Source organism: Dendropsophus ebraccatus, chromosome 6, assembly GCF_027789765.1.
Source record: "Dendropsophus ebraccatus isolate aDenEbr1 chromosome 6, aDenEbr1.pat, whole genome shotgun sequence".
Lineage (NCBI taxonomy): Eukaryota > Metazoa > Chordata > Amphibia > Anura > Hylidae > Dendropsophus > Dendropsophus ebraccatus.
The window spans coordinates 47,059,042-47,073,357 of NC_091459.1; the positions used below are offsets into that span (position 1 = coordinate 47,059,042).

Consider the following 14,316-nt stretch of genomic DNA (forward strand, 5'->3'; position numbering starts at 1 on the left):
AGGTAAGTAATGCTTTATGCTTCTGCAGAAGTTTTATTTTTTAACCTCTACCTGGAGTTCCCTTTTAATGAACTTGAGCAAAAAAAATGAACTTGATTTTCCATTCTGTTATTTTTTTTCTAAATAATTGTATTCTGAATAGTGGAACAAAAGAGAAGAAAATCCTAAACTCAAAGTTCCTCACTTCCCCACTGCTTCCATTCTCACAAAGTCCGGTTCCCCTGCACAGCACTTCCTGGTGTCAGTATTGGCACGAGCAATCACCTGCTTAGCCAATTACTGGCTGCAGTTTTGTCCCGCCTCAACAAGTGACAATTCCTTGTGCCAACATCAACACAATGAAGTGCTGCACAGTGGGATCGGGCTCCATGAGGACAGAGGGAGAGCAAAGAATCCAAATACACTACTGACCATGTAATGCCTGATCATGCCTTGTCCTCCAGCCACTCTTGTATTCTTGCATTTGGAACAGGGAACAAAAACAAGTGGTATACCCAAACCACACCCATACAAGTGCCTTGCTTCTTTACTGTATGTCCTTACACATTGTGTCAGTGTAGCATTTCTTCTGTATATTTTGCAAGTGCTTGATATTCATATATTTTCAGTTCAAAACCAACCATGTGTGCTTTGTTACCTTTTTTTAAATGCACCTACCTTGTTTCTTCCAAAAAATAAGACAGGGTCTTATATAAATGTTCTTTCTCTGAAAAAAGGGGCTAGGGCTTATTTTCAGAGAAACACAGTATACCCCTACACTATATCCCCACTCTATATTGTATCTAGCTGCTATACTGTATATCCCACTGTTATTAGGCTCCTATACTGTAAGTTCTCCTGTAGTATACTGTTTACCTCCCTCCCCCTCTGTAGTTGTTCCCCCATACTGTATTCATCTCCCTCTGCAAGTAATCCTCATACTTTATACGTCCTTAGCCCCTCTGTAGTTGGCCCACGTACCCCTCTGTCCCTCTGGCACAAGTCTGGTACTGATTGGCCGATGCTCAGTCACCCAGTGTCAGAGAAATGGTCAGCTAACTAGGGCTTATATTTCAAGCCTATTTCAAAAAGACAGCAAAATGAAGCCAGGTCTTATTTTTGGGGTATGTGTTATTTTTTAAGAAACTCTGTAGTAATTGTGGTATTGTTTACATGTCAACATATCACTTTTATTATCTGATGCACGGCATATAGTGTGATTGCCGCCTTTAATAGGACATTACGTGCTTTATTAATCTGTTCTGCCCTTCTTCTTTAGGATTACTAATCTTTACCAGTTAACCTCTTTAGGAAATCATTAATATTATGTATGTCACTATCTTTTATTAATAAAAGCGCTTTTTATGTTAATGGATAGAGAATTTAGAGAAGAACTAGCTGGAATCACATATAATTGGAACATGATCAAAGTTGACATTAAAAACATTTGAGTTAATTTAAAACAGTGTCAGCTTTTCATATGCTTAAAGGGTATATGACGGTAATAGAAGGGCAACCCTGCTCAGGAAAGTCCCTCTAGTACACAGAACAGAATTCTTCTTACAATGAGAAGCTCTTGCTCTGGAGGACCTGGTGAATTCTGCTTTGCAAGGATGGTCTATTGATTTCACTGGGCTCCGTCTAAAGCTTCATTTTCCCTGCAGCAAAATGAATGCTTAGTGGTAAATTCACCCGGCAATAACATCAGATTGCCAAGGCTCCCAGGAGAGGGATTTTCCTCATTCAGCTCATTGTCAGGGGAAACAGACGTAAAGCATGGGTTGTTCAAGGTGAACCAAAGAAGTTCTCTATGGGGTATTATAGAAATATGGATTAAACATGAAACGTGTGGTGCTTGACATTTCTAATATAAAGTACTGTGTTAAAGGGAACATGTAACCAGAAAACGACCTATTGTTTACATTTTTATTTTAAAAACTGTTGTCTAAGCAAAATAAAAAAATTAAGGTGAACAGGGGGTGATATAAACATAACCACACCACAGTCTTCTGCTGGTCTCCTCTTTCTCCTGTTTCCTGAGATTTCAACTCACTGTAGCATGAAAGAGCTGCAGCCACTGATTGGCTGAGCGGGTACAGTAGTTCCTCTGGTGCGGTGATGTCACAGAAATTGGGAGATCTTAGAAGATATCAGGAGTCTAGCAGAGGACTTGGGCCGGCTGTGCAGAGGCTACAGAGGTCCAGGACAGGTGTATATGACCACTCCATGCTGTCCTTTATTAATTTATATTGGGTCCTGTGCTCTGCCTTCCTGCTCTTCTATAGTTATAATTGGCTTTTCTGGATGCCATATCCATATGAACAGGATTCATACATCTATACATAGAGATATCGTAGAATTCGCATAAGAGAGTAGCATTGGTAAATAAATACACACAAGGGGGGGTATCCATCATGGTGTAATGTAAAACTGTCCCAGTTGCCCCTAGCAACCAATCTGGTTCCACTTTTCATTCCTCACAGACTCTTTGGAAAATGAAAGGTGGAATCTGATTGGTTGCTAGGGGCAACTGAGCCAGTTTCACTTTACACCATGTTTGATAAATCTCCCCCAAAGTATTTGGCCATTTGGGCAGTTATTTTTACATAGGAACCCTTCAAATTTGAATCCCAAATTCTAAGATAAATGGAACAGTTGCTGAAGTATAGGTATGTCCTCACATGATTTATTACTAGATGGGCAAAAAGATGCATACAAAAATGTCTACAACAAATCCATGAGGCCATACCCTGACATGTTATATGTATATGATAAGTAATCAGAATGGGCCATAAAAGGTTTATGTTAAGCCTTTTATGACAGGTGACTTTGTGTGTATAGTCACTGCATTGTAAAAGTCACCAATTTGTTATGTACTTGACATATGTCATGCGTGTGTTATCTGTGCATATGTACTGTTCTCTCTCTCTGTGTCCCCTTTCTTTTCCCTAGTGTTTTCCTCAATGTTTTCCTTTATTTTTTGTGATCTTTTCATAGCGGCACTCTCTGGGTGAAGCTTTACATAAATCCATCAGTAATGTAAGTCAGCTTCGGCGTTGACATGGAGGCATGCTTGTGTTATCATTTGCACTGCAGCTTATCTACAGATTGCTTGCTGCCATTCAGTAGTTTGCTAAAGGTTTACTGTCTAAATGCACAACGCTGTCCTTAATCGGTAGCCATTGAACTATTGGAAATCAATCTCGGTGAAAGTGGATTAGCAGCAGAGGAAGGTATTGATTGTACAGCGGCATACATTAGATGTTACAGTTCCATTATCCCGCTTTGGCAGTTGTAAGTTCAGCACTTGCTTTGTGATGTTACAGAAGGCTGGCTGTGTTCAGGGCTCGCTAGAAAGCATGATTTAGATTCCACTACAACATAATCTATAAACGGTACACATAATTCTTACATAGCTTCAATGACATAAGTAAGAATTCAGTAGGAGCAGTGTGTTGCCTTTAGAACTAAGGCCAATACCTTTAAAGCATGATCTATAGTCCTTTTTGGTATAGTAAATGCATGTTTCGCTTTATGCATTATGTAATATTGTGGGGATGAAATGATGCATCATGGTATATCATGATCTAGTGAGAAAACAGGAAAAGTTTTGATGTAATGAGAGGCTTGAAAACAAATAAGTGAAGAAGCCTGAGGTCATTCTGACCTTATCAGCTGAAACATTGGTCCGAGCAAGCGAGTCAGCAATTACTGTGCATTTTCCCATGGTGTCTAATCCAATAAAGGGCAGACAAAGCAGACAAAACGGACAGGAAAGATTTCATAATTGTATCACTCAAAAAAGATGTTACGACTAGTAGGACAACCAATTAAATTCTATTAAGTGGATCCCGTTTTGATACGCTGCCATGTTTGCTATGCTCAGTCCTCTTACATACAGACTTTCAACCATTGTAGCTGATAGAAAACAAAATCTGCTGTCTAGGGAAACGACTTGCTTTTTGTGGGATTTCATTTTTGTGACAGATTTGTTCTGCAGTGTTGGCAGGCAGTAGAGGACTGGCATTGATAAATAGCTCTCAGACGCTCATTTGTACCAGTCAATTCTCTTATTGCAATATATTTTCCACCAGACATTCTTGTCTCATTAAATTCTGTTTTATGGGTCGAAAAAAGTTTAGGTGTCCGTAGATTATTGGTAAAATATGGATTCTTGCTGAATAATAGTTTGGGGCGATGCATGAAAGCTAGACATACACATTAGATTAATGTTGGCTAAACCTGCTAATTTCAATGGGACTGGCAAAAGGTTATTCTCACCTGAGAGAAGGATTAGGCAGTTGGATTCAAACTTACTTAAAGGACAACTTTGGTGAGAAGCTTTTTCCCAGTAATTGAAACACATTGCAAAGTTATATTACTTTGTAATATGCTTCAATCACCTATCTGCCCCTCTTCCCTATCTTTAGCCCCCTCAACCCCCCACCAGGAAGTGAAGTAAACTCATTCTTATCTAATGACTGTTGACCCCTGGCTGCTCTGTGGCAGCCATTTTGTGACAATGACATTATCAAGAGGGAAACTGGTCTAAGCCCTGTTAGGCCAGCCTTCCTTTGTCAGATGACTCAGGTTGCTCAGATCTGATTGGCTGAGCAAGCTGTAAGCCATCTAACAGTTCTACAGAGTCAGACATCACGTGAGACATCATGGGAAACCCCAAACCAGGAAGTGAAGAAAAAATGAAAACACCAATTGGAGCTTCAGTTCAGTTTTTTGTTGTTTTTTTATCAGCAGCAGCGGAGTTTTCCTTTAATTAGTGTTCAGCTGACCTGTCAATATGTCAGCAACGTTCTCTCAACTCAAATGCTCAGCATTTGAGTTAAATCTAACCCTAGGCCTGCCAGGAAAACATGGATACAGCCTATGGCCAATATCTGACCAATATCTGTCGCTGCAACATCGGTAACATTGGGCAGCTATTGGTCATTTCCTGCAACATGCTCCCGCCCTTCTCTTGGCTGCAGAAGTATCAGTAACCTTTTAAAGTGAGCACTTCCAGAAATATTAGAAATTTATATTTGTTATCAAGATCAGAAACCCTTTGATATTCTTTATTAGGTTATTTCATTTTGGTGCCCTTTAACAAAAATTATTATTAGGGCTGTTTCTGCCATGAGGCCAAATGAGTTAATTGCTCAGATTATGTTTAAAAAAGTGGCCATAAATTATACTGGCACACCACTGACTTAATTGACCCCATGAACTGCGAATCTAGCTGGACACAGACAGAGAATGCAAAGATGTCATAACTCACTTTGCAAGTATTGTTATATGCTTCGGGCATAACTACTCTACAAGTGATCACTACCCCTTTAAATGGAGCACAGTGTGTAATGGTAGGGTGACCATGAATAAGATCATTATGAGTAGTCACAATGCATTGACTCTATGTATTTTTTTTATTCTTGAAAAAGCAATCAAGATTGAATAATTGTTTACACACTGGTGGAATTGGAAACTTTGAAAAAATTTCTGTCTTGTCCTCACCAAGGATGGATGGTAGTGCATGACCAGGGTGATTTATGGTTAAAATGGAGGGCGCCATTTCAGGTTTCACCTTAGGCAGTGGAAAACCTACAATCAGCCCTGAGTATCATCAATGATAAAATTATTATTAAGTTTTAATAGCTGTGCTAATTTTCAGAAACCTGGTATTTTTTTTTTATCAAACAATTCAATCTTACCCTTTGAGACTACTTGGATTACTTCTGGTTAATCTAAGAGCAAATATCTTTGATTCAGCATGCAGAATTTAAATTATTTTCAATTATTAAATTATTTTCAAAAGTTAAAATACCTGACCCCTTTGCAGCATAAGTCTAAGGCTCGATTTCTGTACAATTTATGTATTTTAGATACTTGAAAAGGAAAAACATATCTAAACAGATGGTAAAAATGGACGTTACTGTTTATTATAAAGCAGAATCCATTTCCTATTGACTTACATTCTAAAAAAGAAAATTGCAATATATACCGTTTAGTTAAAGTACAGAAAAGCGTGGTTGATCACATGTCAGGAATACACATACTGTAATGGAAACTGTGCAACAGAGTCAGAAAGGCGGTGTGTAGCCATTCTAATGGGTTTCAGGCCTAAACGTGCCTATTTGTTTCTTTATGCTGACTATTAGAACTTTAGCAGGAAAAACAACACTTGAGAAGATGGAGCTTAACATATTTTTAAATTATTTCTGGATATTTTGGTCCTGGCTTGCACTTTTAAAGATAGCAAAACATTAGTTGTTTTTTACTGTTTGTACTGTTGTCTTAGGCCCCTTGTACATCACAATTGAATGGAGGGTCAGGTCTCAACAAAAGGGAGAGGGGAAGACCATAAGGTTTCCTTATGTTTTCCTTTTTACTATGTTACTTGTGGAACACTGCTCTAGAAGGGTACAAGGAGAATGAGAGTTTTGTGTTTGAGTTCAGTGGCCAATCACTAAGACTAATCGGCTGTAGTCCACAGACACATGGGAGACACTAAGGCTTGTTTCACACATGGAAGGTTTTTTTTGAAAACTGCCACTGCAGTCTTTGTGACAAAAACTGGATTCAAATGGGATGTAAGATATAAAAGAAGGACTTGTACTTCTCTTTCCTGTTGGATCCTCTTTTGTGAGTCTAGCATTAAAGTGACACTGTCACCCCCTATTTGCATTTTGGCTGCTCGCCACAGGTGTAAAGGGTAAATGTTACAGCTTTCATTACTTATTTTATATCACACCTCATGGTGCTTGTTCTGGTAAAAAGTCATTTTTATCACCTGTGGATTGGTATATGTGGGCGGGGCCTCGCCACCTATGTGCCACATCGCTCCGCCCCTAGTGCCACTAAGCCCCGCTCCCGTCCGGGGGCGTCATCGCCACATTGGCCCCGCCCCCTCAGCGGCCATTGGTGTGGGACAATCTAGTGGGTGGGTCCTAGAGCTTTAGGCTGGCCCTTCCAATGGCTGCTGAGGGGCGGGGCCTATTCGGCGATTACTTCACAGATGGGGGCGGGGCTAAGTGGCGCTAGGGGCGGAGCGATGTGGCACATAGGCCACGAGGCCCTGCCCACATATACCAATCCACAGGTGATAAAAACTACTTTTTACCAGAACAAGCACCATGAGGTGCGATATAAAATAAGTAATGAAAGTTGTAACATTTACCCTTTACACCTGTGGAGAGCAGTCAAAATGCAAATAGGGGGTGACAGTGTCACTTTAAGCTTGTTTTAGCAGTGATTAGTCCAGCGATGTCCCACCTTAGTTAGGTAATGGCTAAGTGGGCCATCACTGCCAAGTCTCATCTCATTTTATTTTTTTAACGTTTTTTATTAAACATTCTAACTATAAAAATAGAGGAAAGGGGGAGTTTACAGAAAAGAAAAAGGAGTGTGTAACGTCCTCAAAAAAGGCCGATCCCGTGAACTTCTATTGGCTAATCCATGCCACAATTATGGCCCATACTAGGACATGTCTTATTTTTTTGCTAAACATATTGTGGGTCTGTAAAACTAAGGATAGTGTGAATAGCCCAATAGAAATCAGTAGGCTCTAAATTTGTCTGAAGTTACAGACAGATTTACGGAGCGTGTGAAAAAGGCTTAAGAGAGTCATCCCAGTTGGAGTGGATTTCCACCAGCTTTGGTTTGTTCGGTAGGCCAGCTAGTTATGCCAAATCTGACTTTATAATCTCTAAAGAAAAAAACATTTGACTTGATTCCCCTTAGATAGCAAGGATTCTATTCAATCCATACATACAGAAAAGGAATATAAGCTTCTCACGGAGATGATGTATTGAGGTGGTGGTGGTGGTCGGTAGTTGGATATCCAGCAATGAAGAATAGATTTTTGTTCACCAGTGGTGTCATCATATATTAGTAATTTCTTGTGGGCCAGTCTTACAAAGAAGTTGTCAGGAAGAATGGCACATACACATCAGTGGAAGGTGAGAGAGCTAGTGACTCAGAGGTAAGCAGTGTCAGGCAAATGTCTTTTCTACTACCATAGATGAGCATGACTCGAAGACCGCTTGCTCTGCATTTGAATAAGGGTGGCTGACAAAGTTGGATGCAGCCCTAGGGAATTCAGGAAATCAGGATACAAACTATGGCCAATGGCTGTATCCATGTTTTCCAGCACTCCCTAGGGCTGCATCCAGCTTTGTCAGCCACCAGTATTCAGATGCAGATCGAGTAGACTTGCTCTCATCTCTAGTCTTTAAACGTTCCCATAGTCCATATAGAGGGGCAAGACCAAAAACAGAAGATCAGTGTGGGGTCTTCGACTCTTAGAAATGGAATGATTTGTGTGTGATGTTTTTTTTATTCTCTCGCTGACGCTATCAACTTATAAAAGATATTTTTACTGCACAGATAACCCCTTTAAGGATTGTTTGGAGTTATGGTAAGGGTCCCTAGAGTTAATTTACATACTACCATTTTTCCTTTGCATGAAATAGATGAATTAAGCAAAGCTTAACACCAAATGAACAGCTGGTTCAGCAGCAAAATGCTGATTTTAATAGCCATGACTTATAAAGCTCTCTCTTCTGTAAAAATAGCAGCAATGCAAGTATTATTTGGGATTTTAATATAGTTAATCCACTGGTTGCTGACAGAAGACGAGCTCTGAAAAGACAAACTAATGTTCATTTACATGTAAATGTACAGCTGCAATCACTGCAGATTTTCTTCCACTTCTTTTTTTTTTCTGTTTTTGTCTGAATTTTTTTTTTTTTTGCTTTGCATTAGATCTCCTTGCTAAAACAGAACCTCGAGATGCAGCTGTGTCAGTCCCAGAATGCTTTGCAACAGCTGCAGTCACAATTTGGTCAAGAGCGACAGCGTCTAACTCGAGAGCTTCAGGAGTTGGAAGAGGAGCATCAGCATAGACAGAAGTCGCTGCAGGAAGCCCACATGATAGCATTCCAAAGTATGGAGGAGGCAAAGGATCAAGAACAAAAAGCAAGTGCCACTTTATCATTTTCCCCTTTTTATATGTACTAACAGTTTCTATTTAGCCTGGTTCTTTAAGGCGACTTCTACTGCACCCCTCCTCCCTTGGAGGTTTTATATATTATATTGAAAATGCTTGGTATTATTCCAGCAGGGGGTTCACCTTTATTCTAGCATTTACCATAATTCTATATTATTATAGATAAAAGCCTTAGTTTATAACTGTATAATACAGTGTTGGTAAAACTTGAATTATTGGACTTAAAATTCCATTTGCAGCCTTACAGTTGTATATACGAGTAACCTGAGTGATCAGGTATGAAATGTCATTGTGACATAGACATGTTAGCGTTGGCAATACAATGTCCATTACGTATATGTCAGTTACACAGTGGTAAAACGCTGTCAGTTTGAAAGGAAATTCGGTTTTATGAAATATTTCCAGTTTTACTTGGAAAAAAAAGTATGTTCACTGACAAAATGCATGGTTTTAGTAGAAGATTGCTTTCCTAGCGGTAAAGCACTCTGTTCTGCTCTTTAAGACAATTTGTGCAATTTTCTTGTCTTGTCTCTTTATGTGCAATTTATCTTTCAGCTCAAGATGCGTACGGGTTATTTTCTCCTGCTGTATATCTTTATTCTGCTTCACAGGATCTGGAAGATCGCTTACATCAAAAATACTCGGAGGAAATGCAGTCTTTAAAAGATGCTCACAAACAGGTCATGGACATGCTGCGATTGGAAATGGAGCAGGAACTTCAAACCCTTCGCTTTGAATTGGAAGATGAGGGCAAAGCCATGCTAGGTAAGTATGTATCTGTTGTGACAAACCTTACATCATTTCCATTATGATCCCACTCCATATTTTGTGCAGTGATGGAGGTTAGCAGTGAAAGTCTCACTAAGCTTTCACGGCTGCTGGCAAAATTTATGGAATTACCACTCTTAGATAATGGTCACTCCGCTTTTTTACTCCGTAGCAAATACAAAATTTGCAGGTATAACACAAAACAATCTTTAGAGATCAAAAGGAATTCAGCTGGCACTGCTGCAACTCAACCCCCATGTAAATATGTCAAAATGAGCAAACAATGTACTGCAAAAACGTTTCTGATATAAAGTGGGTGTGATGCTCTGCAATTTGAGTGAAGTAACAGTCAATAAATGCACCTAAGTCTAATAGAGGAATTTAAAAAAAAAAAAGAGAGATTTGTGGCACTCACCAAATATGTAGACACTTTATTCCAAGTTTGAAATGCACAAGTACATTGAGACGAATGTTCCCAAATTAGGCTGTGTGGGTAGGCTACAGCCTGTTTTGCAGGTTTAACGCTTTCTTTGACCTCTTCTGGTTGCATAATGAACCGTCAGTTAAAGCACTGACTTCTATAAGGTCACATCTATGGGTGGACTTGCCCTTGTGAAGGTAAGATGAGGAAAAGAACAATGCAAAATACAATAAGTGAAAAGAGAGAATGTAGCGTAATTAGAATGTTTAAATTCCATGAGTGCTAAGAACATACTATATAGGGCTGATTTACTGACATGTTTCCAGCAGCAAATTGTCAGGTTTTTGTCCATTTCCCCTGTCGCATTAGTGTTCTGACACATTTACTAAAGGTTTGTGACACAATGTTTTCAAAAGCCCAACAAACCCGTAATTTTTGTAAAACAAACAAACCGACAAGTAGGTGCATTGTGGGTGTGTCCTTTAAAATCTGCTACAAGCGACAGATTTACTAAGCAAACCATCATTTTTTTAATGGGTTTTCTATTCTAAAAACCAGCTACTTCTAGTGTGGCAGGATGGTCGGGTTTTAGTTTTGTCCTGTGAAAAACCTTCCAGATTTACTAAGGGCACACACCACAGTTATGAATTTGATGCAAAAAACAGACACAACCAACATCATAATGGCTTAAAGAGTCACTGTCGTATTTTTTTTTTTTTGCAGAAATCAATAGTCCAGGCGATTTTAAGAAACTTTGTAATTGGGTTTATTAGCCAAATCTGCCATTATCTGCATGTAAAAAGCCTTTTCCCAGGTCCCCCCCTCCTTCCTCTTTTTCATCCACTCTGAAAAATCTGAAAATTGTGACTTGTTGCAGGAGACGTACTCTGTCTGTTCTAGGGAGAGGGGAGGGGGGAGGAGGAAGGAGGGAGTTAGCCGGCAGCAGAAAGCAGATAACAGAGGATTACAGGCACGGAGCTGGGTGACAGCTGTAATCCGAGCTCAGACAGGTCACTGGTGATGGTCAGAACAGATAACGAGTGAGGGATTTGTAGATTAACTCTTTGTTGTCCTGTTTTGGTCTTTTCTTTAGCTCTCTCCATAGGAGAACAATGAAGACAGGGGGGAGAGCTTCAAACTGCTTTTTCATGATAAAAATGCATTTTTCGGATAATAAACCCAATTACAAAGTTTCTTAAAATCGCCTGGACTATTGATTTCTGCAAAAAAAAAATTCACGACAGTGACACTTTAAAATTGAGGCCCAATGTTTGTACATAGTTCATTCATTAAGTCCAATTTACTGCAATGTATTTGACCTTGTTCTCCCAGTACTAAGCAATTAAAATGTTGCAGTCGGCGTCAATTACAGCAATCATCTGTAGTTTCTACATGTAATTTCTGCTTCATTCGTAAAAAAAATAAAAATAAAGTTAATTTAGGTCATTCAGACCTAATCCTCCTAGTATTCCTCTACTGGACTTGTGCATAACACAGCACAATGGTTGGCCACTTTTGAATTGATTTTTGAACTGTAAGTGACTCTGTAAGAATTTTCCTAAACGTCCGTGCATGGGACCATGCCACTGCAGCAGAGGAGAATTGGCTTAGAGGGATAGCTGGACTAACCACAGAGAAGGCATGAACAACTTTTACCTTTCCTGTCTTCCCCATTGCTGTGTACACATTGCTCAATGAGCATTGTGTACACAGCACCTTAGGCAGTCATAAGCTTTCTCTTTTCTGTCCTGGCAATCATGGGTTGCTGCAGATTATCAGTTGGGATAGATGATGCCAAGACTAAAGCCTAGACTCCACTATTTGCCTCAATGCAAACAACCTGTTATGACCAGTGTAATCTGGAATAAAGTTACCTATTAATTGGCAGCCTTATTTAAATAAATAAATAAATAAATAAATATATAAACTACTAAACAATGTAAGGTTCTTACCTACTCTTCATGTGGTTTTATAGTAGCCCTGCTCCTCTGATGCAGTTTTCTGCCTGCTCCATCTCTCTTGCTGTTCCTCTTCCCGTGCACTGGAATGCACACTAAGAACATGCTGTTTCCCCCACCCCCATAACATGCCCCTCCCTTCCACCCATGCCCAGCCCATCTCCACCCATGCCCCGCCCCCTAGAAAGTATGTTCCCACACATCTTATTTGCCCATTTTACAGCCGTTTTCTGACAGACATCATTTTGGTTCCAAAACACAACAATCTTATGCAAATTACTATGGATTCGGATTCTGGATTTTTGGAAACAGTTCAACAAGCTTCATGTACCCAAGCCGCATGGTTACAAATGCACATGGTGATTCCTCTATTGTAAAAATGCAGTTAGTGGAACGCTTGTTTGAACAGAACCAGGACCAGGCCTGTGGCGACCTTCAGGCTAGGTTCACACTATGTAAAAACAACGTCTGTATTTCATAACAGCGGCCGTTGTTTTGCAAGCAATCACTGTTATTTATGAATTAACGGCCATTGTTTGCACAACGGCTGTTGATATGAAATATGTTGTTTTTACATAATGTGAACCTAGCCTTATGTTCTGTTCACACGGAGCAAAACAGGTGGAATTCCGTGGTGGAATTCTCCGCCGCAGAATCCCGCCAGCCTCCGTGCCATATTGGGAGTCTATGGGAGGCTCGCGCACCTCCTCTTTCAGCGCTAAAGAATGAACATGTTCATTCTTCAGCACGGAGAGAGGAGGCGGGCGAGCCTCCCATAGACTGTCATTATGACAGGGAGGCTGGTGGGATTCTGCCTGTTTTGCTCCGTGTGAGCGGAGCCTTACAGTTAATGTTAACTTGGAAGTTTTATAATAAATTGCTAATGTGTAATATATTGTTAATGCTTTACAGCATCCTTGCGTTCTGAGCTCAATCACCAGCATGCTGCAGCCATTGACCAGCTGAGGAATCATCACCAGCAGGAAATGGAAACTTCCGCATCAGAACTTGAGAGACATAAAGAATTCAGCAGGCGTCAGGTATCACAAAGTTTATTCCAAAAGGACATATTACATCTACTATGACTGTTTTCAGCATTAGGCCATATTCATACCAGCAATATAGCTTCTGTTTCTAATGGAAACCATGGCACTGGGAGGGGTTCATTGTATGGACTTGCTTGTAAGAATTGGAACAGACAGAGAGTAAAAGAATGGCTATTTAAAGCATAATATCTTATTTATAGGAATCAGAGTATTTAGGACGAATATCAGAACTGGAGAAACAGCTTAAGCATCAAGAGCAACACGTTTCTAATCTGAATAAGGAGCTGCTGATACTACATGAGAGCATCAACACCCTGACTAAAGAGCTGGAATTTAAGGGGAAAGAGATTCTTCGAATACGCAGTGAAGCCAATCAGCAAATAAGGTACGGTATATTTCCTTAATTCCATGGATGAGAACTATAGTAAATGTATTTAATTATTTAACAGTGGTTTTTATTCCACATTTGTTTCTTTAGTCTCATTAGAGCTTCTTCATCCTTTAATAGGTATGTTCACACAACATTTTTTGAGGGGAAAATATAGCAGTATTCTGATCATTATGGCCGCAAATAATGATAATTTAGAAGCAAAACTAAATGTTTTATTGCATTGTGGGACATTTTTTATGCATGCTTGGGCATTTTTGCATTTATTGGCATGCTTAAACTGTCCCTGTCTTTATAACTTTCAAAATCTAAATCAACAGTAGATGTGATATAAAGCAAGTTTGCAGTATACATTCATTATTTTTTTGTTATTAAACAAAGCTGAACTTACCAGAAATCCAGGTCCAGTCTCCTGAAGGCAGATCAATCACATGACTTCCTTCTCTGTGAGCTTGCATATGACCTGGGAAACACTGGACTTACTGTTATCTCACTCTGGAAAAAAAAATGCAGAAAACAGGAAGAGACGTGTTTTCCATGATAACTAAAATAAATAAATAATGAATGTAAATTGTAAACTTGCTTTATTTCACATCTACTGTTGATTTGGACTTTTTTAATTTATAACAACAGGGACACTTTAACATGTGTTTTCACATATTTAATGAAAATCAAGTCTTTGCTTCCAACTTTTCAGTATTTGTACACGTTTACCTGCCAAAAATGCATATACAATGGCTGTATTATGTCCAAAA

The 14,316-nt window shown here is 39.4% G+C and overlaps 1 protein-coding gene across 7 annotated transcripts in view; it reads left to right on the forward strand.

Annotated features, from left to right (window-relative positions):
• The window catches only part of FAM184A (family with sequence similarity 184 member A), a 207,400-nt gene that overhangs the window by 103,263 nt on the left and 89,821 nt on the right, over nt 1-14,316 (forward strand). For 6 of the 7 annotated variants that reach the window (XM_069974902.1, XM_069974901.1, XM_069974905.1 and 3 more), the window contains 4 exons: nt 8,737-8,949; nt 9,592-9,745; nt 13,040-13,167; nt 13,374-13,558. In XM_069974902.1, the coding sequence (XP_069831003.1) occupies nt 8,737-8,949; nt 9,592-9,745; nt 13,040-13,167; nt 13,374-13,558 (680 nt within the window). Of the gene's footprint in view, nt 1-3,306; nt 3,375-8,736; nt 8,950-9,591; nt 9,746-13,039; nt 13,168-13,373; nt 13,559-14,316 lie in introns of those variants that run through there. The other variant, XM_069974904.1, reaches the window with a different exon arrangement.